The sequence below is a fragment of the Bicyclus anynana genome, chromosome 7 (assembly GCF_947172395.1).
Source record: "Bicyclus anynana chromosome 7, ilBicAnyn1.1, whole genome shotgun sequence".
Lineage (NCBI taxonomy): Eukaryota > Metazoa > Arthropoda > Insecta > Lepidoptera > Nymphalidae > Bicyclus > Bicyclus anynana.
Genome location: NC_069089.1, coordinates 9,067,253 through 9,091,048, shown reverse-complemented (window position 1 = coordinate 9,091,048; position 23,796 = coordinate 9,067,253). Strand labels below are relative to the sequence as shown.

Below are 23,796 nucleotides of genomic sequence, written 5' to 3'. Positions count from 1 at the left end.
TTTATAACTCGGTAATAAATTTCTAGATGTTTACTAATCAAACATATAAATATAGCTAAAAATAAAAAACTGCCAATATTTTAAGAACTTTAAATACAATCAATGTGTTCAGTGACTGTCCAAAATGACTAAAGTGTAAAATGTACAAGATGCTGTATTAAGTGATATAGTTAGACTAAGGAGACACAGACAGGGGGGTGACAGAGGGTAGTTCGCTCGTGATGAGGTGACGCTCGCGTCCGCCGCCGGCGCTCCTCGCCAATGATGGTGGAGTCGCACCGCGCGCCGCCGCCGCGCTGCGCGCGCGCGCCCGATCCCCGCAAGCCCGCCTCCGCCTCCGCGCCGCCCTCGCTGGCCGGCAGCGGCACGCTCATGCACATGCGCCGCCGCCGCCACAAGACTGTCCACTTCGGGGAGAACCTCCTCATGCAGGTGTGCGCCGACCGCGCGCACCTCGCCGCGCTCGGGGCCCGCGTCCCCGACATATCCTTCTGTCACAAATCGTACACGGGCCTCACCAAAGAGGACGCGCGCTTCTGCTGCGTCGCGCACCACTGCTGCCTGGCCGCGGGAGCTCTCGTCGCCATGACTGCGAACGGACGCCCTAAGCCGCACAGGGAGAGAAGCGCCGACTCGCACTCCAGCGGCGGAGAGACCGCGGACAGAGGAGACGGCGGGGGCGGCTCGGCTTCCAAGGACCCGAAACGTAAAACGAAACATCATCACCATCACCACCATCACCACCACCACAAACTACACTCGTGTCCCTATCACGACGTCGCCCCTCCGCCGGAAGACGAGCCCGAAGAAACGTCGATAGTACCGAAAAAGACCGTCTCGCCTTATCTCTACATCCCTAGCAAATTAGAGCCGAACGTCCAGCAGTTGTTCAGTTTCATAGAAAGTGTGTTGAGTGCGTGGGCCGCAGAAGACGGACTCACGAGCACCGGCGAGTACTCCGAGCCGGACGAGCGTATAGTTCGTCGACGTAAGCTAAATAAATATAAGAAACGTACGGACGTACTGAACATACGGCGCATCGCGTACGAAGTGTCCATATTACACGGCGCTAAGTTTCTCGGAAATGTGAGATATCGTCATTACCACTGGAAAGGGACAGCTCAAACTTGCAACGAGTCTTTTCTGAGGAAGGTAAGTTAGTAATTAACTTTGTATTTAGGAAATTAATTAAATTTTAGTGACAAACAGTGCTAAGTACGCATGATATTTGATATTGATTTGTGACCCAAACGTAATCACCAAATTATTCGCGCAACGATATCGTCATCGATAACACAATTAGTTCCTCAATAATTACGTTTTAACAACGGAAATTCAGATTAATGGTAATACTATACGGCGAATGGATAATGTGGATTTCATTGCATAAAAGCTTATTCAAATACTCTTGTAATAATATAAACGTGCAATGTGTTTGATCTAATGTAATGAGTATAATATTATATCGTTTAATCTAAATTATGGACAAACATTTTTTATACAGGATACAGGATTCTCTCAGAATACGGCGTGACAATTGTCTAATGGATGTAGGTTCTTTTTAGCCCGTCTTATGTACCGGTGAAGCTCTCAATTGGTTCCACAATAACCCCTTACAAAAGATAGCTTGAAGATAAAAGCCAGTAGGTAAAATATAGCTAACATTTTGACCTTATTTTAGATTTCTCCGCGGGAGGCTGCAATTTCCTTTTACTAATGAGGCCTTTTATTTTCTACTTTAGAAAAGTGCCCAAGTATTTTTTACATTCATTATCGTATATACCTCCAGCCGCAAAGTGATAAATATATAATTTACTGGAACATTGAGTTTGAATATTCAACAGACTGTGACTCAAAGAGATCTACGTGGCTTAACAACTGAGGAATAGGTAAAGTTGCGAATCCCAAGGATTTTCTTTGTCTCGTATTATATCGGTAACATTATAAGAATAGATACGGTGGCTTTATTATTTTCTAAACGGTAACCTGTCGTATTAAATACTAGGGACACGACCTGATTTTGGCGAGCACTTAGGCGCAGTAGTTTTGGTTTTCATAGACGAGGTCCTGGGTAACATTCCTGGGTCAATGTGGGAATTTATATTTTCAGCATTGGCTCACGACTTGTCTGGCGATAGAGTAGCTTCCGGCACAATTTAATTAAATAATAAAACTTACTTAATATTTTTTTTCTTTTAGTGAAAATTTTAAGATCTGTACAGTAGTTTCTGATTTTCACCGTAACTACATTTTGGCGTGTTTTTATTTTACATACTGGTACCGAAAGCCTTTACTTTAAGCAAACGACTTTAAGTGAGTATCCTTGTAAATATTGTCTTTAATTCATATGTGATGGTCAAATAACTCGCAAACAGTCTGCATACCAATTATTAGCTTTCTTCCTTGGAAATTGCGGAATGCTCCATACAGACTTTCACCCCCCATTTTAGAAAAGTGGGAAGTCAGAAAAAGACCAAAAGTAGCCTATGTCACTCTACATCCTTTCAACTATCTCCACTTATAAAATCACGTCAATTCGTCGCTCTGTTTTGCCGTGAAAGACGGACAAACAAACAGACACACACACACTTTCACATTTATAATATTAGTAAGTATGGATTACGTGCTTATAGGTACTTTATCCTGTAGGGTTTTTATCCTTCGGTAGGTACAAATCTTGTGTGAATAATCTATTTAAATTTCCGGACCCACCCAACCTTCATCCCAAGTTTCCACAGGCTTCCACGGTTTCTACAGCCGAGGCGCATGATGAATTGCAAAACAGAATATTTGCTACTATATCTAGATACCCGAAGTCTACGATACATTAGCCACAGAACTATACGCCAACGATTTAGCAATGCAAAAGTTACTCGTAGTTCCGAAACTGTGACTTCTACGTTAAACTAGGCGACGTATAAATAGCCATTTCATTATGAAGTTTTAATATAATTTGTAATACTGGAGTCTGTGGTAATAGTAATAAATATTATATTTCTGACTTTCATTTGATATTAATCTAAATGTAATGTTCATTTTAATTGTTTTCTATGAGAAAATATATACATGTGAGAAGGTGCTTAAGCCACCATATTACAAATATTCAGTTTTCAGACAAAAAATCGCACCATAATTGGTCTGTTCGTATTGTAACTATGACGCCATAAAAAGACAGAGACGTCAAACCTGTACCAACCCTCAGTTTGACGTCAGGGGTTACAAAACAATATCAGAAAATATATACGAGTAAATGTGAGAAGGTTCTAAAGCCATGTTAATACAAATATTCATACAGGTAAGCTTTCAAATAAAAAGTCGCATCATAATTGTTCTGTTCGTATTGTAACTATGACGCCATAAACAGACAGACACGTCAAACCTGTACTAACCCACTGTTTGACGTCAGGAGTTACAAAACTATATGAGAAAATATATACGAGTAAATGTGAGAAGGTTCTTAAGCCATGTTGATACAAATTCACACAGGTTAGCTTTCAAATAAAAAGTCGCATCATAATTGGTATGTTCGTATTGTAACTATGACACCACAAACAGACACACAAATACATAGACACGTCAAACAACCAACCCCCTGTTTGACGTCAGTAGTTACAAAACAATATGATCTCTTTAAAATCGATACGAGATTTGACGCAAGCAAATCATTGTACACATACAAAGCAAAAGCAACCATAATTAAGGCACTTAGAAGTCGTGATTTCATCGAGTTTCTTGTATTTCGGCGAACAAACTTTGTGAAAAAACGTAAGTTCGTCAAGTAACGCTATTTTTATTCGCTGAAGTAAGCAAACGAGCAGTAAAAGATTCCGTATAATATTCACTTTCTATTTGCCTTTGGGATACTACCACGGTATTGTATAAAAAGGTATTTGAATTAATTTAATGATAAGTATCGACCTTACCCTGTTATCTTTGGTGTTTATATTCATTGTTAGGAATTTGTTATTTTTATTTGGTAAGTTATGCAATCATTAGTTTTTATCTTTAGAGGCATCTTGTGTATAAATAAAATGACTACTTTAGTACAAGGAAAAATATTCGTCTTGTAAAGAATAATTATTTACAATTTCACCTAATAAGTGATTATGCAATCTAATATGGAAGCGGGCTAACTTGTTAGGAGGAGGATAAAAATCCCTTTCGGTGACATCGTACCGGAACGCTAAATCGCTTGGCGGCACGTCTTTGTCGGTAGGGTGGTAACTAGACACGGCCAAAGCCTCCCTCCAGGCAAAATTTATTAAGGCATTACCATATCTTAGTCACGTAACGATTTAACTTACTGAGTAATTATGAATCTGGAATGCAATGTCTGTGCTGTTACTAATATCATCATTAAATAACTAAATTATCTATACCTTCTAACGAATTCAGAACCACATTACTTATATCGACATTCTTAAGGAGTTTTTATATTATATAAATATAGGTGAGCGAACTGAAAATTGAAAGAGTAAGTAAACAGCGAGACGCCTAACATGTGTGGTTTCTTTATGTTGTTGACATCCCATCGCACAACACAAAATGTATTATGTTTCATGGCTTAGATAAGAAACACCAGGTATTGAACGCCTTTGTGTCCTCCATTATACGTAACATGAGTAGATAAACAAGTAAAGGTGTAGATCATATTATCTTAGATATTAGCTAACAATACACAAATAGGGTAGTTGACTCATATCAAGTTATCAAGAGCCGTGATAACCCAGTGGACATGACCTCTACCTCCGGTTCCAGCGGGTGTGAGTTCGAATTCGGTCCGGAGCATGCACCTTCAACTTTTCAGTTGTGTGCATTTTAAGAAATTAAATATCACGTGTCTCAAACGGTGAAGGAAAAACATCTTGAGGAAACCTGCATAATAGAGAATTTTCTTAATAGGGTAGTTGACTCATATTAAATTTAATATAAACAATTTTTGTATAGTACATGGTATAAGGGTCCGAAATATATCAATTTCAATTAACAAAACTTAAGGATTTCCTGTAAAACTTAATTTAAATATCACGTGCTTTTTAAAATTTTCCAAACGTCAAAAACGCTGTCGTCCATCTTGTGACGTCGCTAACACACTTGATGTACTAAACTAAACTAATGTTTTTGTCAATCGCTCCATTTGTATGGGATTTATTATAATGACGTCATGAAACAGTTAAAATATAGACTTTTAAATGATGCTAAAATATAAATATAAGAAATATAGACTGTCATGGCCGACAGGCGTTTTGGCTCATAATGTCAAAAACTTCTAATAGAATTTTTTATTCTATTAGAACGATAATGAACTATTTAAGGTCATTTAAAAAAAATGTCAACTAGCGTATTATGATATTCGTAAAGATGTTACATAGATAATAGATATATATTTTCTTTAAAAATTATCGATTTATTTCTTTATTAAAATATTTTAATATCTGATACAATACTTATAAAATCTGTACCTATCGATAAATTTGCAGAAAAAAACATATGAATGTGAACAAAAACGTAAGGGTGTGCACAAAACCGTAAGGGTGTGCTTACGGCCAAATACTTAAAGCCTCAATAGGCTTTAAGCATAATGAGCTGTTGGATCAAGAGGCGGATACAGTTAGCAGCATTACCTACAGTACTTGAGACGCTTTATTAATATTACAAAAATCAAATGAATACAAGTAGAACCGCCGAAAATCCGGCTACCTCATTGAAATGCTAATAAAGTAAATTAAAATTTATACGATAATGAAAATTTCTGTTGATTCTGATTTTTATAAATGCTAAAAACAAGGAAACATATTTTGTTGGAAGGAAATTGTGATAAGTAATCCTAGTAATATTATAAACGCGAAAGTTTGTATGGATGTTTGTATCGATGTTTGAATGTTTGATACTTTTTAACTCCGCTACTGAAGTGATTTGGCGGAAATTTGGAATGGAAATAGAATTTACTCTGGATTAACACATAGGCTACTTTTTATCCCAAAAAATTCCATGGTTTCCCGAGATTCGCGAAATTGATGATTTTGATGATATGAATGGTTGTTACTCTTTCACACCTCGACTACTGAATCGAATTAGCTGAAATTTGGTACTGAGATATATTATAGCATGACTTAACACATAGACTACTTTTTATCCCGGAAAAATCCATGATTCCCGAGGGATTTGTGCAAAACTAAATTCCACGCGATTGAAGTCACGGGCGTCCGCTAGTATTAAATGTACAATTTGTACATTCACAAACTGCCGCGAAATACCCACAAATCCTTGATGCAGTATTACACAGATCCTACAAAGCATCATCAAAGCACGTTTTACTCCGACACAGTGGCATCCCTATATTTTAGATGACTCTACGAACTACAATATTGCAGACCAATAGGGAATATGCATGGAATTTGAATTAAAGTCAATTTTTTTCATTGTTTCATTATGTATTCATACTCACAATGCTGAAGTGGCAATGGGCAGACCACATAGTTCGAAGAGCCGATGGACGTTGAGAGCCCAAAGTGCTGGAGTGGCGACTCCGCACTGGAAAGCACAGAGTTGGTCGCAGGTTGTAGGGAGCCGCTGGATGCTGGTTGCTCGAGACCATGTCCAGACGTGGATGTCTATTGGCTGATAATGATGAATGATGATGATGACTCACAACAATATTTATTTACTCAGGAATGTTAGTTTTAGTTAGATATTTGTCAAATCCCCGGGAAATTCAATAATAGTGAAACATTTGCTATTGCTCAGTTCGAAAATTGACGTAATTTTCCACGTTAACAAGTACACGTCACGCCACTAAAAAAGTGTCGTAGACATTTGTCACGTCATATTCCACGTTAACAAAGCACGCTAAAATGGAGGTATTTTATTTTGCAAAAAACATTAATAATCTCGGGGTTTTACTTTTATTATAGTTTTGTTTTGTATGAAATCGATTGGATATTTAAAAATACACATGCTTCCCTATTGCAATAGTTATAGGATTAGCAAAAATACTACATGCGAGTTAATTTTCATGTTAAAAAATTAATTTAACTTGCCGTGTTAGTTAGGTAGTGTTGTGTGTAAGTCAAATTGACGTTCGATTAGACCTCCTAACCTCAAAATCAAAAATACTTACAGTTCTGGAAAATTTTGTTAAGTGTACTTATAGGTACTGTAACCAACCCATAAAATGAATAATAAGAATGAGTAAACTTTCGATAAATACGATTCCCAAGATGTTTAATTTTAGCGCATAATTTAGTTGGGGAATGTAGGTATGTCTTTTTGTTTTGAAAAGTAAGAGGACGCCTGTGACGCAGTGGAGAGCCATCGAGCGGAGTGCATGGTGCCGCCCCGCATGCGCTTTGTAGTAAACCCTCATATCATTTTAATCCAACATTTTTTTTCACGGTGTTTAGTTATGCTTCATTATATTTTGCTGACGTCATAATTATTTTTATTTAATACTCTTGTACACCATAATAATTAACAAAACAAAACATAAGAAGAATTAATACAATAACAAAGGCAGCCTTATCACTTTTCTTTTTTTTTATTCTTAACAAGATAGCCCTTGACTACAATCTCACCTGATGGTAAGTGATGATGCAATCTAAGATGGAAGCGGGCTAACTTGTTAGAAGGAGGATGAAAACCTCTTTCGGTTTCTACTGGACACCGTATCGGAACGCTAAATCGCTTGGCAGTATGTCTTTGTCGGTAGGATGGTAACTGGCCACGGCCAAAGCGTCCCACCAGCCAGACCTGGACCAATTAAGCTTAGCAGCAATCCCTTCCAGGCAACCTTAGGTTTAGAAACTTATATATTAGGACAACTGTAGGTGGTATGTCCATGTAATGACATAGTGTGGTAAAAATTAAAAAAAATGGAAGAGGTTATGAACCCCGATCGGAACGAAGTTCCATGCGCTTTTTGGTAAACAGTTTATATGTAAATTAAAATTATTGTTCTTTCACACTTTTCTCTTACATCATAATCATTTTAACCAAATAAGTGATAAGGCATTGTTATAAGCGTACCTTGTATATTACAAGATACACCAAATTTTGTCGCACAAACGCAATTGTCGTCGTTTCCGTTTTTGCCACTTTTATTAATGGTCCGTTATTATTTGAAACGTGATGATATACCTATAAGTAAAATCCATTTCCATCCAAGGAGGAACAAACATACACACGGACACACACTTACACACAAACTTTCGCCTTTTTTTATATTAGTATGATTAGTGTGATGTGCTAACATGTTTCTGAATATACGTCATGATGTCACACAATCATCATTGCAACATAGTAGTGAAAGTATTTTCAAGTTTACATTTTGTTTTCATATCTAGCAACAAACAAGTAGGCTAGCAATTTCCAGTGCTGGAAATGAGGGCGCGAGTGCCGGCAAATTGCGTTACACTGTGGAGTATAGCGAGAATACTTAAACGTATGGCTTTTCCGTCATTGTAATTTTTTTTACCATTAAAACATAATTTTTTTGAGCACGCATTCAAAATGTCGGTCGCAAATAGTTTTCCCCTCGAACAAAATTAATTTGTAAGTTGTGACGCAACTGTGTTAGTATTAAAATATAATCAACACGGTCGTGGGTTAATTTATTCAAATATGTGAAACCAAAGTTTTGGTGTCTTGTGGGAGCCATAATGGGTTATTAATTAGAGCCATTATTTTATACTAGTGAGCTCTGAAAATTTAATGAGTTGTGACTGAAATTCGAATTATTAAATTTATCATTTCGTCATCAACCCTTATTCGGCTCACTGCTTAGCTGAGCTCGAGTCTCCTCTCATAATGAGAGGGGTTAGGCCAATAGTCCACCACGCTGGCCCAATGCGGATTGGCAGACTTCACACACGCAAAGAATTAAGATAATTCTCTGGTATACAGGTTTCCTCACGATGTTTTCCTTCACCGATTGAGACACGTGAACAATTTATCATTTATTACATTTATATAACATTCGTCTTCATAGCATTTCACTAAAACACTATTAAAAATTTATAAAAAAAATGTATTAACCCTCCCGCTGCGGGATAATTGAGTGCCATGCAGTCTCAAGAATCACTGCCTTCTGTATCCGACTCTTGATCCAACAGTTAGGCGAAAGCTTCATAAGGTGTTGGTTGAAGCTTTTCGATATAAACCATTGACTGAAACAACTATCGGAACAATAATAGTTGACTCAATATTTCACATGGCGGTAATCTCGTGAGCAAGCTCCAAGTATTTTGATACTTGTTCCTTTTCAGCTTTTACCAGATTATCATCATGTGGAACAGTTATATCAACAATTACTGCACGGCGCACCGACCGATCGACTATCAGGTCTATTGGCAACATTGAACCTGTCAGTGATAATCGTTCGGTCCCAGCAGAGCAATGCTATTTTAGTGGGATTATTATTATAGCTGAGTAAATAAAAACAATGGTGTATTCCTTATTGGTGTGTATTTATACTCATAAATACACACTAATAAGGAATACAATGAAAATATATAGTCTTCATTCGAATAAAATGTTTATTATTCCCTTCTCTCATGTGAAAATCTCTACTCAGTCGCTCAGTTGATCAGTCACTTAATAGTGATTTCATAATATTTTTATGTTAGTGACCATGGAATATTGCTTAATAATACCTGGAATGACGTTCTGTCATTTTTACTCAACTATGTACAAAGTAAGCCTAAATTAGAGTAAATAAAATATAGATTGTTTCGGAATCTTAATAACAGTAACAAACGCTAATAACTGTATTTTTGAAAATGCATTGTAATAGGTAGAGTTTTACTGAAAATGCTTTTAAATGTCTCCTGAACAAGACTGAACTAAAATCCGGTAAGATCTAAGCAAACTCCGTATTATTCTATTCCGCAATCCGGCTAAGTTTCGTCGAGCTTTATGCATTTCTACGGACGTTAATTCCAAAGATGGTATAAAATGTCTCGGATTAGTAACCTCACCAGCTTTGAGATTTTGCGTCCTTTATGAGAAAATAAGCGTAGAATTATTTTATGTAATTAGTGTTTTTGAAATTAATGCACTGTTTAAGGGAAAATATTTTTTTGTGGCAACATTAATATTTTTTTTTTGTGTGCCAAGGAATCAAAAATCAAAGTTGCAATAAATTATTATATCTCCAGCAATGACTCGGATATATTTGATTATATTCGATTTGTATCCCCCAATTTACTTTCCATGTCATCCACAAACGGCTCAACCGATTGATTTTTATAAATCATAGCTGGAAATCCAGCTTTCAAATGAAAATCTCCTCAACCAGGCTATACACCGTAGCTCTCAATTGCTACCCCCAATTAAGAGCTACGTTACCACAGACAAACACGTGTAATACAAGCGCTTGTTGGTGAACAATAAATATATAGTTAGCACATAATGTTTTAAATAAAAACGACTACCTGTCCGAAACATTGACTTGATGGTATGCAATGAATAGAAGTTCCCAAGATAGCATCAAAAAACTGTTCGATTCTACCTAATGTGAGAAATTATTGTTTTCTTATTGAATGTTCTTCTTTCTTAGTGAATTTTCCAATATTAGAGACGGAGACAAATACGACAAATTAAAGATCATAAAAATAGCTACCAGGTGTTCTGAAATTATCTTTTATGAAATTATTTTTTTTTATAGTAATAGATAGTACCTACCTAGTATAGTTTTTACAGTAATAGTAAAGTATAGATAGTACCTATATATACATTCCTATACCTGTCTGTGCAGATATCTGACGATGATCGCATGTCGCTGACCACGGCAGTGTCTGATGAAGAGGACCCGGGAGAGAGCGCAATGAACTCGCCGTACAAGGGCAAGCAGACCGGGGCCGCGGCTGCCTCCTTCAACTGCACCGGCGCTGTGAGGAAAGCAGGGTAAGGAAAGAGTTCGCCATCATAACAGGGCCTCACTCCTCACAGGAGAAAGGATATGGGTATTGAACCCACCCAGCTGCTCCAATGCGGTTTGGCGGGATTAAGGTGATAAGGTTAAGTTAACGACCATTATCATGGATGTTCATGATAATTACCGTATGTACACCCCGTGTAACACTTCCCAATTTTGGAATGAAAATTTATCCATGACCTGCCACGGGATTTGAACCCAGGATCTCGTTATTCGAAGCCGCAAAGGCTTGCCACTGGACCAACGAGGCAGTGGCCATATAAAAGTACCTATCTATGTTGTCATTTGTACTATAATGTGGAAGATACAAGTTTTGTTTCGAATTCTAAGTGTTCTAGCTCTTTCTAGTCTACTTTTGCGTCGTAGCCACAGCTGCTAGTCTAGTTGAAAACTAAATGTATTGAGTTTTCATTGCCAAATGTTAAAAAATTAGATAAGTCTATAATGATCGATGGTGAAACACTGGAAATGGAGAGTTCCACAGTTTTCCAGGGAGTGACCTTGGATTGTAAACTTCAGTGGGGTGCTCATATAGAAAAACTGTCTGGTAAACTTAGCTCAGCGGCATTTGCCGTGAGAAAAATAAGACAGTTTACTGATGTTGATACAGCTAGGCTTGTTTATTTTGCGTACTTTCACAGCGTAATGTCTTACGGTATTTTATTGTGGGGCAAGGCTGCCGATATACAATCTATATTTGTACTTCAAAAAAGAGCAATTCGAGCAATATATCAATTAAAATCACGCGAGTCCCTTCGTCAAAAGTTTAAAGAAATAGGTATACTAACAGTAGCCTGTCAATATATATATAACAGTATAGTATATGTAAGACAAAATATTAATTTGTACAAACGAAAAGGAGATTTAAACCCACGTCTTACTAGACACGGGCATAAGTTAGTTATTTCTGCATATCGTCTCCAAAGAGTAAAAAAATCTTTTGTAGGTTTGGGTGTACTCTTCTATAATAAGATCCCCAAGACTGTGATGGACCTGCCAATGCATAGCTTTAAGCAATGTGTTAAAAAACATTTACTTAGTCGAGGGTACTACAACATTGATGAGTTCCTTAATGATAAAGATGCTTGGAGGCCGTTGGATCAGCTTCCACCTTCACACAGAAAGTAAAACTATAAGAAATGTACTTGTTATTAATTGTAAATTATAATACTGTATGACTTTTTCAAAAGAGCAACTGTTGAGTTTCTTGCCGGTATCTTCTCAGCAGAACCTGCCTTCCGAACCGGTGGTAGAATCTTTACAAATAGTCAACTGACGTGTCAAAAGTGCTTGTAAACTGAGCCTACTTGAAATAAATGATTTTTGATTTTGATTTTGATTTTGATACTAATCACGAAATTTTGGGTTCGAGTCTCGGGTCGGTCCTTGTAAATTTAAAGTCGAAATAATCAAATTCTTTCAAGAAATCGAATAGCCTAGATAGAAATGGAACAACCTACTACCTATCACGTTAGATTTTGCTTGCTTCCGAGAAATTCTCGTAGATGTATAAATTGTAAATTCACGATTTTTCAATTTGTATTTTATCTTTTTGATGTACAAGATAATGAAAATCAGAAAAAAGCGAATAATTTAAAACGAAGAAAAAGATATAATCTATTCGTGTTTCTGCGACGTCGTTAATAATACAGCAGCTTTCGAAAAATGCTGACAATAAAAAAATCGTCGATCTTTGATAAACAATTCCCATTCAAAATAACAGCGAAAACAAAGTTTTTACATATTTCATAAAGGAAATTGTTATTTTATTTATCTGTTCTAAATGACTGGTCGGTTGGTTTCATTCGATTATTTCAAAGGAAATGTTTCTCGGTGCTGAAATTTAAGGGCGGAAGTCTTAGGGGAAAAAAAACTTCCATATTAGAAACAAAATATCCATTCAACCATTCAAGGCTTTGTATATTCGCACTTCCACGAAGATATAAACAACGGTGTAATAAAAGCACCTGTATTTCTTAAGGCTTAAAATTATTGTGAAGGCAAGGAGGTTGGAAAAGGGAAATAACGAAAAGATGCCGTAGAAAGTTGACGAGTTTCCTAGAGCCTGCAGTGTATTTCCCTTTATGTTCCTTAAGGCTACAATTCCTGTCCCATGAATCCCAAATGACCGGAGGGAAATCTTAGCCGTGACCTATTCAAAGACGCTGTAAAAACGTAAGGCAGAAATTAAAAGGCAGGATGTGCCCTCTTACAAGACTCTTACATAAGCTTACTTTTACGTAAAGATTTCTGCAAAATGTTGGAAGCACAAAAAATTCACTCATAAGTATTTTATCATCGAATAAAATATTTATGAGTGAAACTTGATAAAGAGTTATAAATTAGAATGACTTTTTAGTTACACATTATTTAATTTCGCTAATAATTTAGCGATTTGTTCATCATTTTACTTTGAAGTTTTATTACTTAATATTTATATCAATAATCAGGTACATTAAATTAAATATTAATTCATAATTTGTGTATTTGATAAAAGGTAGTGTGATGCGCGAGTATCTTATTAAAGCTTCGGCTTACACGAAAATGGCGATAAATAAATTATTTTCATTAAAAATTTTGAGATTTTCTTCGTTAAATTAAATTCTACTTGAATGTTGCAATATTGTTTAAAATAGATGTAATAACTTTATACTCGAATAGTACTTACTTGATATTGAAGTAAATTTTAAGGACATATATGCCTAATATAACAAGTACATATATATGCCTAACGTATCATGCTTGGTATTTTGGTCGTTATGTTTGGTAGTTTAAATAACACATACTAAAAATAGTTAAAAATAAAAAATACACTATTATTTCACAGTTTTCAGTCACGGAAAAGACAATTTTTTTTTAAACAAAACACACCTTCCTGTGAAATTTTACACAGGCTTTACACAGGTACATCTCGAAATGTTCAAACTAATAAAGCTATTTATTTTCTATACAGATTTTTGAGTGTGAAGAAATGGCTACTACGCAAGAAACATCAGATTGAACTAGCTCGCAAGCGTGGATGGAAAGGCTACTGGGTATGCCTGAAGGGTACTACATTACTGTTCTACCCTTGTGATTCCCGAGAGGGCCGTTCAGTTGAAGCCGCACCCAAACACCTCATTATAGTCGACGGGGCGATCATGCAACCTATACCTGAACACCCTAAACGCGATCACATATTCTGTTTGAGTACGGCCTTTGGTGATGCTTATCTCTTTCAAGCACCGTGTCAGGTATGTAATACTTTTTATTACACATAGTTAAGGAAAACCGAATGTAAAACGACTTTCACCGACTAGTCTATATAGGCGTTTTTTATATCAAATCGTATATCAAATTAAATCTGCTATATAAAAATAAGTCGGGTTTTCCTTCCTGACGCTATAACTCGACACGAACCGATTTCCACGGTTCTGCATTCGTTGGAAAGGTCTCGGGCTCCGTGAGGCAAAGAAAATTCAGGAAAAGGTAGAGATATGGTAGGGGTAGAGTGGGTAGAGTAGGGTAGGGGTAGTTGAAAGTTTACAATATCGAGTTTCACGCGGACGAAGTCGCGGGCGTCCGCTAGTATATCAATAAATATTTAATTTAAGGCTTACCTAAAAAGTTTTAGTCCAGAATATTATTATGATGATGTCTGAAATCCAGGACTAAGAGGACTAATTTTTCTCATACCATCGTGTTCGTAATGTAATTTTAACTTAAATTTAATTCATTAACTAGACCTAGTTACTAGGTTCGATTAACGGGAAAAAATAGTCAACTAACATTTGCATATTTTCGAGGTTTCATACTTTTACTCGCTTGGTATGGAATTTGTCTATTAAAGTGAAAAGTGTTTAGTTAAAAAACGTTGTTAATTAATCATGGACTGACTTTTTTTAGGCAACCATTGTACATTATTTATATATTTTGATATAAAAATCATTTCATCCGGTGAAGGTCGTCTTATATACGGGATCTTAGACTAATTTTAGTACGGAATGTTATCGTCATCGTTATCAACCCATATTCGGCTCACTGCTGAGCTCGAGTCTCCTCTCAGAATGAGAGGGATTAGGCCAATAGTCCATCACGCTGGCCCAATGCGGATTGGCAGACTTCACTGATGCAGAGAATTAAGAATTCCCTGATATGCAGGTTTCCTCACGATGTTTTCTTTCACCGTTTGAGACACGTGATATTTAATTTCTTAAAAGGCACACAACTGAAAAGAACCCACACCCTACGAAATCGGACGCAGAGATCATATCCACTGGGCTATCACGCCTTACGGAATGTTATATCAAAATCAATTTTACAACACTCCTATTGTATCGTAGATCGAGCTCGAGAACTGGGTGAACAGCATACATAGTGCATGCGCCGCGGCGTTTGCTCGACACCGCGGGAAAACAGGCACGCTTCACCTACTTCAAGAAGAGATTTACCGCCTCGAGAAAGCTATAGAATCTGTGAGTGCAACAATTTTTACTAACAAAACATCATTTATATTACCATCGTGTAGGTTTCATCCATATATTTTTGACATCCCTAGAAATTGTACGAAGAGATTTGCTTCTTCGTTCCTTGTCGCATGGCTAGGGTATGGAACTCTCTCCCGATGTCAGTGTTTCCTAATTCTTACAACCTGGGCATCTTTAAGATGAGAATGAATAGACATCTTTTAGGCAAGCACGTTCCACCTTCGCCCAATGATAATTTTATACTATAGATCGGTTACGTCGCTACAAAATCACCGCAAAAAGTATTTCGAATAATAAGCTACAACACTGAACGCACACACGCACAATTTTGTTTTTAATTCCATTATATATTTATCAATATATAGTATTTACTCTTCCTGAACACACAACTTGACATTGACGATGATATTTAGATAGGTATTATTTGTTTAAATAACGTTCGTTGTTGACCATACCTAACATTGAGTTATTAGTATAAATTTCCTCTTTTGAGAGCCTCATTTTTCATGCGCTAGTAACACATTTAATAGTTTTTAATATTATTGCCTTGCCACATCTACACTTACCATCGGGTGACATCTAGGTCTAGCGTGAGCCTAGCAAGGCGTGATTTATAAAAAAAAATAAAAACGAAAATTAATTATTAATTTGATAAAAATTCCGCGGCTCCCGTTAAGAGTAATTACTGAATATAGCCGTTTTGAAATATAAATTGTTGTATTATGCACACAAAAAAATATATAATGTGAAAAAAAATCCTTAATTTGACGTGCAAAGATAATAGGGTAGTGCATTTGCAGAATTTAAATAGGAGAGATTCTCCTATTTAAATGCTGGTGAGAGGATTAGTTATGCGTTAAGCAGTTGTGGTTCAGTGCAGTGCAATCAAAAGGTGCTGAATACAATGCAGATATTGAGATATTATGCAAGGCAGAGCCCTCATCGCCCGTAGCTTCAGCCTGAACCAACAGAAGTATTGTTTGACTAGAGCAGATCACTCACCACTTTTGTAAACTAATATCTTTCCACTCGACTTTGAACTTAATTCCACAGACGTTAGAGTCAATTTCATGTAAGAATGGAATTCACAGTGCTCGTTGTAAGACCTCAAGTGTGTACAATGGAGCAAAGCAAAAAGCATTCGCTGCTTATGCAGATAAATTTAATTCTTGTTTTTACATTCCCATAAAATATTCTTATGTTCAGTGATTTACTTGGACAGATGATTAACAGAACACAATTGAGTAATTAATTCTATTTTTTGTTATGCTCTTGTAAGATCGTAACCGATATCTAGTAAAATACACTTATTATTAGGGTATATTTAAAAAAAATGTTTCATATTTAAATACCAGTTATAAAGGAACTAATAGAATTTAGCAATAATCCGATTAATATTGCTACATTATTTTAAAATCTTTTATAAACAATATGTCTACATTTTTAAAACAATAATTAAATGAAATTTTTAAAACGAGTAAAGTTTTGCTTGTATATGGATGTTGTAAAAATTTCACATTTTTTATTAAATGCATTATACCTATACTATATAGATTCTGAGGATTAATATTGCATTAGCAGAGTTAATATTTATAAAAACTTCAACACATAGTAGTTCGCGAGCGCTTGTAATTTGTGGCGCTGGCATGCGGTCTAGAACGCTCTTCGTGCAAATCGAGCCAATTCCTGACCACCATTGCCCGACCGCAACACGCATCAAAGCCTCCACCGCACTCTCTGATCATTACATGTTTACTGAAAACGAATATGCTTTAGCACTCATTCGCACGAGAGTTTTTTAACGGACGTTAAAAAAGCGTTCAAAGCAGATGGTCCATTTCAGTTACACTCTTGTACCCCGTATCATTAAAATTAAAAAAATACAAGGATTTTATTGAAATTTATTAAAGTGAATAAATTTAACTAAATAAAAAGAAATAAATAAAATAAAAACCCAAGTTTTTGAGTTATATCAAGATGGCGCCCATAGAGCAACTATGACATGACAATCGACATCAAACGTCTAATCGATTATTGCATTGGAAACGTCATCTATCCGCCATTATTACCCCTATTAATATTGCAATTCTTGGAATATAATGAATATTATTTCGAAAGAATTAAAGTAAATTCGTAGATTTGTATAATCAAAAATAGTTAAAAATATAATTTTTTTTATTTCCGCTAGGGTACGATGATTTTTCCTGGACTCCATACAATTTTGCACCATCTCCTTTAATACGAAGTTAAATGAAGGTCTATCTCCAACGCCCAAAATTGAAAATGCAACACTGCTCAAAAAAGTGTCGTGTTTTAAAAACGCTGTCGTGTGAGCATATACTTGGAAATGCGTTTTTTTGTATTTGAACACTTTTTTAACGTCCGTTAAAAAACTCTCGTGCAAATGAGGGCTTAATACGAATATGAATTCACATGATACGGGCTACTGGAATTTCAGTAGCACCTGTCATGTGAATTTCATTTAAATATAAGCGTGAAATACACATTCTACGTGCATGTTTTGTAGGTAGGTAACAAACTGGAAAGTAACATTAATTAAAATACGAATTTTAACATTTGTTTCCATTTTAGTTCACTAATTGTTAGTTGTTTGTAGTTTCGAGGTGAATTTGAAATGTTTAAGTGTAAAATATGAAAATGTTTATTATTATATTACAAATCTCTAATGTTTGTTGTAATGTTTAGCCATGTTGATATGCTCTATCTATTTATTTATTAAAATAAATACTTTATTTATTTACCAATTTTTATGTTCTCTACCAATTACTAACAATTGACATCAGTTAATTAAGAAACTGTCCTCAAATTTCAAAAACATTTACTGTTTTGTCCTCCTCAAATTGAGAATCCTTTACATATAGATTTATCCTCTTTTCCTCGCTTCTAATGATAGGTAGCCAAGGAACGCCCACCCGCCTTTCGTTTTTTCAGCTATCTAACATAGACAAATTGACAAACGTAAGGTGAATAGGCATCTTTTAGGCAGCGCTTTTCACTTTACGCTGTATCATCGTATCTATTAGTCGATGTGCTTGCATTTTAAAATTATGGAAGACGGTTCAATAATTTAAACTGTTTCTCTTTCAAAATAAACGCTTCTGAGGTTCTGAGTTAAACTATTTTGAGTATTAAAAATTGAAGTAATCCCTAGTCAAGTTCTAACCCATTGCACTAAAGATATACAAACTAAAAAAAAAAAGATTATTTATTTATCACTAGCTGACGCCACACGGTTTTACCCGCGTGATTCCCGTTCCCGTAGGAATACGGGAATAATATATAGTCTATAGCTTTCCTCGATAAATGGGCTATCTAACACAGAAATAATTTTTTGAAAACGGTCCAGCAGTTCCTGAGATTAGCGCGTTCAGTCTAACAAACAAACGAACTCTTCAGCTTTATAATATTAGTATAGATTGTATAGATTAGATAATACTTGTAGAAAAGCGCACAAGAGCTATGAGTCTAAACAATGTATCATACCAGGCACAACGTTCACAATCGATTAGATCTGTCGGCATCCTACTAACGCCGGCATACTTCTCTATATAATAAAATACCTATACTACTTTAATGTGAAAGCCAATACCACAAAATGCTTATCGTATAAATATTTTGAAGTTAAAGTTAATTGATAGGAAAGTTTGAAACACCCGATCTGTGGTGTAATAAAAATCTATACTTATAATAAAACTGTAAAAGGTTTCAAAAATTCCAAAAATATACATTTACAATTTTTTTTTTAATATTTTGTCTGTCTGTCTGTCCGCGTTTTCGTTGACCGACCATCACTGAAACTACTGATGAATTTAAATGAAACTTGACGCGATTTGAAATACACAAGGTCATAGGATACTTTTTGTTGCGAAAATAAAATAAAAAGTGGGCGAAATAAGGGTTCGAATGGAAAATTTTACATTTTTCAAGTTACATTTGTGAAAATTGGTATTGGTAATACCAATTTTACATTTTTCAAGTTACATTTGTGAAAATTGGTATTGGTAATACTTAAAATAATGTGATTGACGATTTTTTAAAATTCTAAACGCGCGTCGCGCGACCACTTTTGTTTACTGCTCCATATAAATTCATACTAAGCAGTGGGTCGTGCGACCCTGTCACGGTCGCAGGTCGCGGTCGTAAAGATCGGAATGTTCCCTTAAGAAATAGTTAGTAGTTAATCGCATCGAATGATCGCTGGCAGGTGGATGGCATTTGCTTATTAATATTCATAACATGCCGCGTGCTCTGTAACAGTTTGTGGATCTCGCCTCTCGCCCGAAGTCAATTCCTGTCATATTAAATTATTTTAAGTTGATTGCACACTGTCGCATGACAAGACGTTCCGCGGTGATGTGTGTAATCTGCACGACAGTGTGCGATTACTTTGTTTATCGTATGTATAATGTGCCCCGTAAATGGTAATATGTATTAAATTTTAGATGATTTTTATTGCTTGTAGTAAAATACAGTTAAAAGATTTTTATGTGAAATTATTTCAGCGTTTGGGAAATTCGTTGAAATCCACATCTCTCTGGCTCTAGTGGGCAGAAACTTTTGAAATATTTTGAAAGATTTTGAGGGATGAGTGTAAAAATCAAAATTTTCTTGTAATATACAAAACTGAGAGAACTGATATAAGTGACAGTTGGTAGTCAAAATATATGATACAAGTAAGATACTTGGATCATTAATAAAAAGACGATTATAGTGAATAATACGTATACAACTTGTACTCGTATGAGCAAAAAGCTTAGCGATTTATTGCTCGCTAAGTAAAGTTTTTCTTAGAGCTTTCTGTAAATAACTGGCGAAGATAAATTTACGACTACTTATATAAGGGTTCTTTGGTGTATTGCGCTAGTGGGTAGCTGATCAGAAGCAGATCATTAGATTCCGGGTTTGAATACTGGAAGAAAAAAAATAGTTATTATTTTAAGTAAAAATATTTGACCAAGTTTAGTTTATTGAGTCATTGAGTTTTACTGGAAATTATTAATTGTTCTTTTTTTGAAATCACCATCCAATTAGAAGAATGCTGGTTAAAATCATATATGTAAACACGTTAAGCCGCTGTCCAGCAGGCCTTTATCGTTATCACTGATATCTGATATTGTACTATACATGGGTTATAAAGATACGAGTTAGCCTCAACCTACGAATCTAAATTAAAACACTGCCGTGTTCTTGTACTAATATAGATCGATATCATGATCATAAACTCGTAATTCTTATGTGTTCCGGCTTAAAAGTCAGAAAGATTTAGTAAATTATCTAAAACTCTCACATACTCATATCAGCAAGTATAATTGTGCTACGGTTGTTCCTCTATTAATCTTATTATTAAAGTATGCGCCAAACTTTTGGACCGCTCTGACGTTACAAAATGCTGAACTTTACAAATATTATAAACCCCGTTGGGATACGTTTTTGTATACCATGCTACCATACACTGAGAATAATAAGCTACTTACGTACTACTTACTACAGGTGCAGCATAATATGTTGCACCTGTTTAGTAATTTAGCAGCTTACTTTGTCTTTTAGAAGCAACACCACATTACCCACATAATGACTTGTTTTCAACATAGTTTTTTTTTATTATTATTCTTTACAAGTTAGCCATTAATTACAATCTCACCTGATGGTAAGTGATGATGCAATCTATGATGGAAACGGGCTAACTTGTTAAGAGGAGGATGAAAATCCACACGGCTTTCGGTTTCTACAAGACATCGTATCGGAACGCTAAATCGCTTGGCGGTACGTCTTTATCGGTAGGGTGGTAACTAGCCCCGGCTGTAGCCTCCCACCGGCAAACAGTTTCGGTTACAAAACTGTTTGCCGGTTAGTGTCTGGTTTGCTATATATTTCAATTATGTCAGTCCATTTATTCTCAGTGTACGCAATACATTTAGAGCGGACTTGAAGCTTGGCGCATACTAAACATGACGTCTTTTGTCCGATTGGCAGGACGCAGAACGTAAAATAATGCTGAACTCACCAATGTCCGACATTTAGATAACATCAGAGGGCCTAGTGGCAGTTTGATACTGTTACTACCGCGTTAACGTAAAAGCAAATTTCTAAGGAATTGAAACAGCGCCATCTAGTGACACTACTGCACAACTGTTTTAATTCCATATAAATTCGCGTTTACGTCAACGCTATAGTAACAGTATGAAAATATTGAAAACTCCCACTAGGCACACTGTTCTACTTGACATTTTTATCTACAGGACCATAAGTTGAAACACATGGCCGACTTGCAACAATCCGTGGTGTCAGACCCTGAAACGAGAGCACAGTTAGCCGTACAAATGTTGCAATGGGAGGAAAATCTGGAAAGATTACACTGCGAACAATTCCGCCTGCGATGCTACATGGCGAGCCTTCAAAGCGGTGAACTACCGAATCCTAAGGTAAAGAAAACTAGTACTATTATTCCTCGCGCTTTATTTTTCCACTAGCCAACGCACCGCGGTTTCACCCGCGTAGAGCCCGTTCCCGTGAAAATACGGGGATAAATTTTGCCTATGACAGTCACAAACAACGTGGTTCTCTAGTGGTAAGTAATAGTAGATTGTTCTACAAGGGACTAAAAAGACCCGTTGTATACGAGGTATTTTCAGGAAATATAATTTTTATAGGAAATATAATAAATATTTTTTTAAACTATTGTCTCCCACGCTTACCTCACATACTCATTATTCATCTGCACAGCAGTCGGAAATTATATTACCGGGTAAAAGCATTTCTCTTATCAACCAAAATTTAATAGTTCTTTGTTTTAAGAATTGTATTATGTAATGATGTAATAACCAGTGCACATTAAAACCAACTGTGGTTTGTGTTGCACTATGGTTAAGCTTAATTTATAAAGGTTTTTTGTAGAGAAATAAATAAATGAAATAAATAAAATCAATTGTAGATTTTTGTACATTTAATTTTCAATTAAAAGAAATACTTATACTGTACTGAATTATTTTATTTTCTCGCAATCGTAGTGAAAAGCAGAGTGTAACACGCGGGGCTAAACCCGTTATAGACTCGGTTTTTATTTAGCTAAAATTACCTCGTATATAATGGCTCTTTTTAGCCCCTTGTATAACAATCTACTATTTCAAAATCCGTATAGTAGATCCAAAGATTACCCCCTACAACACCACAATCTTTACTCGTACATCTTTATAATATTAGTATAGACAGTATCCATAACGTCCGTGACAAAAATTTTATTTCAACTTCTTTATTTGCCACTAAGCATTTGGATTACCAGCGAAACTAAAATTACTGCAAAGTACGAAGTTCAGGCTAACAACTTAATCACATTTTTATTCTTTTCTTTTAAAACTTAAAAGCTTTCAAAGTTGGTATTTTACTTTCTTTTTACTTTCTTCACAAAATGGAATGAATATTGTGAAAAAGTACTTTAGATGTTTAAAAATTATACCCAGTACAGTATGTACTTTTAAAATGTGATAGTATTGTAGCTTTTTTTTTTAATTTTGAGTTTTTTATTCTATAAAAATACCAGTGATTACACATACAATAAACGTATTCATCGTCAACAAATATCTACTATTATTATAGTTATTAGTAGTACAAAAAAAACATATGATTGTATTCATGGAACCAGTCAATGTGAATCGTAAATGTTATGGAACTGATTTTATTGAGTTGACAGAAAACTGATATTTGCCGGCATCGCTGGCCAAATTGACGGGCCCGTTGACCGGTGCTCCGTAGAAGCGTGTAATATGTTACGGCGACCCATGTCATGCCTCTATAAATTTCCTTCTAACAATTGAAATGAAAATGGCTACAATGTATCGATGTGTCGGCCTCATTGGATACGAAAGTAATACAGGTCTCACGTCGCTATCCGCACACATTGTGATGAGATTCCCGAAACGGACCGATTTAACATCTCATTTAAATTTCACACTCCAATAACTTTATAATTTGAAGTTGACAATTTGAACCACAATGTATGTTTTAGAATACAGATGTGATTTTATTACGTAACACTTTTTGCAAGTTTGTATTGATATAAACATATACGAATATTGTGTAATTCTAATTTTGAACCCTCGATTTTGCTTGTAGTTTTCTGTACGCTGTAAAAACTAATGACTTAATAAGACCGTTAAGTACGAGTAAGACGTATATTTATATAACTGTAATTTAACATTAATATCATGTACCCAGTGCTTATATATCACAATTTATAGGTTTATTCCATTCCAAAGGAATTACACTGGTATTCACCAATTAGTGATATTTCAGTCACCGCTGACACATGTCTCGACACAAACAGTACCTACTTTCAACAAAAGGTTACTTTCAATAGTTGATACCCTATAGTATTTATAC

At 35.6% G+C, this 23,796-nt stretch overlaps 1 protein-coding gene across 14 annotated transcripts in view; it reads left to right on the top strand.

The window, feature by feature from the left end:
* The window catches only part of LOC112047855 (protein still life, isoform SIF type 1), a 178,803-nt gene that overhangs the window by 108,597 nt on the left and 46,410 nt on the right, over positions 1 to 23,796 (top strand). For 10 of the 14 annotated variants that reach the window (XM_052882453.1, XM_052882452.1, XM_052882449.1 and 7 more), the window contains exons 21-24: positions 10,754 to 10,902; positions 13,887 to 14,166; positions 15,256 to 15,387; positions 21,660 to 21,842. In XM_052882453.1, the coding sequence (XP_052738413.1) occupies positions 10,754 to 10,902; positions 13,887 to 14,166; positions 15,256 to 15,387; positions 21,660 to 21,842 (744 nt within the window). Of the gene's footprint in view, positions 1 to 26; positions 1,153 to 10,753; positions 10,903 to 13,886; positions 14,167 to 15,255; positions 15,388 to 21,659; positions 21,843 to 23,796 lie in introns of all 14 variants that reach the window. The other 4 variants (XM_024085715.2, XM_052882451.1, XM_052882450.1 and 1 more) reach the window with 1 other exon arrangement.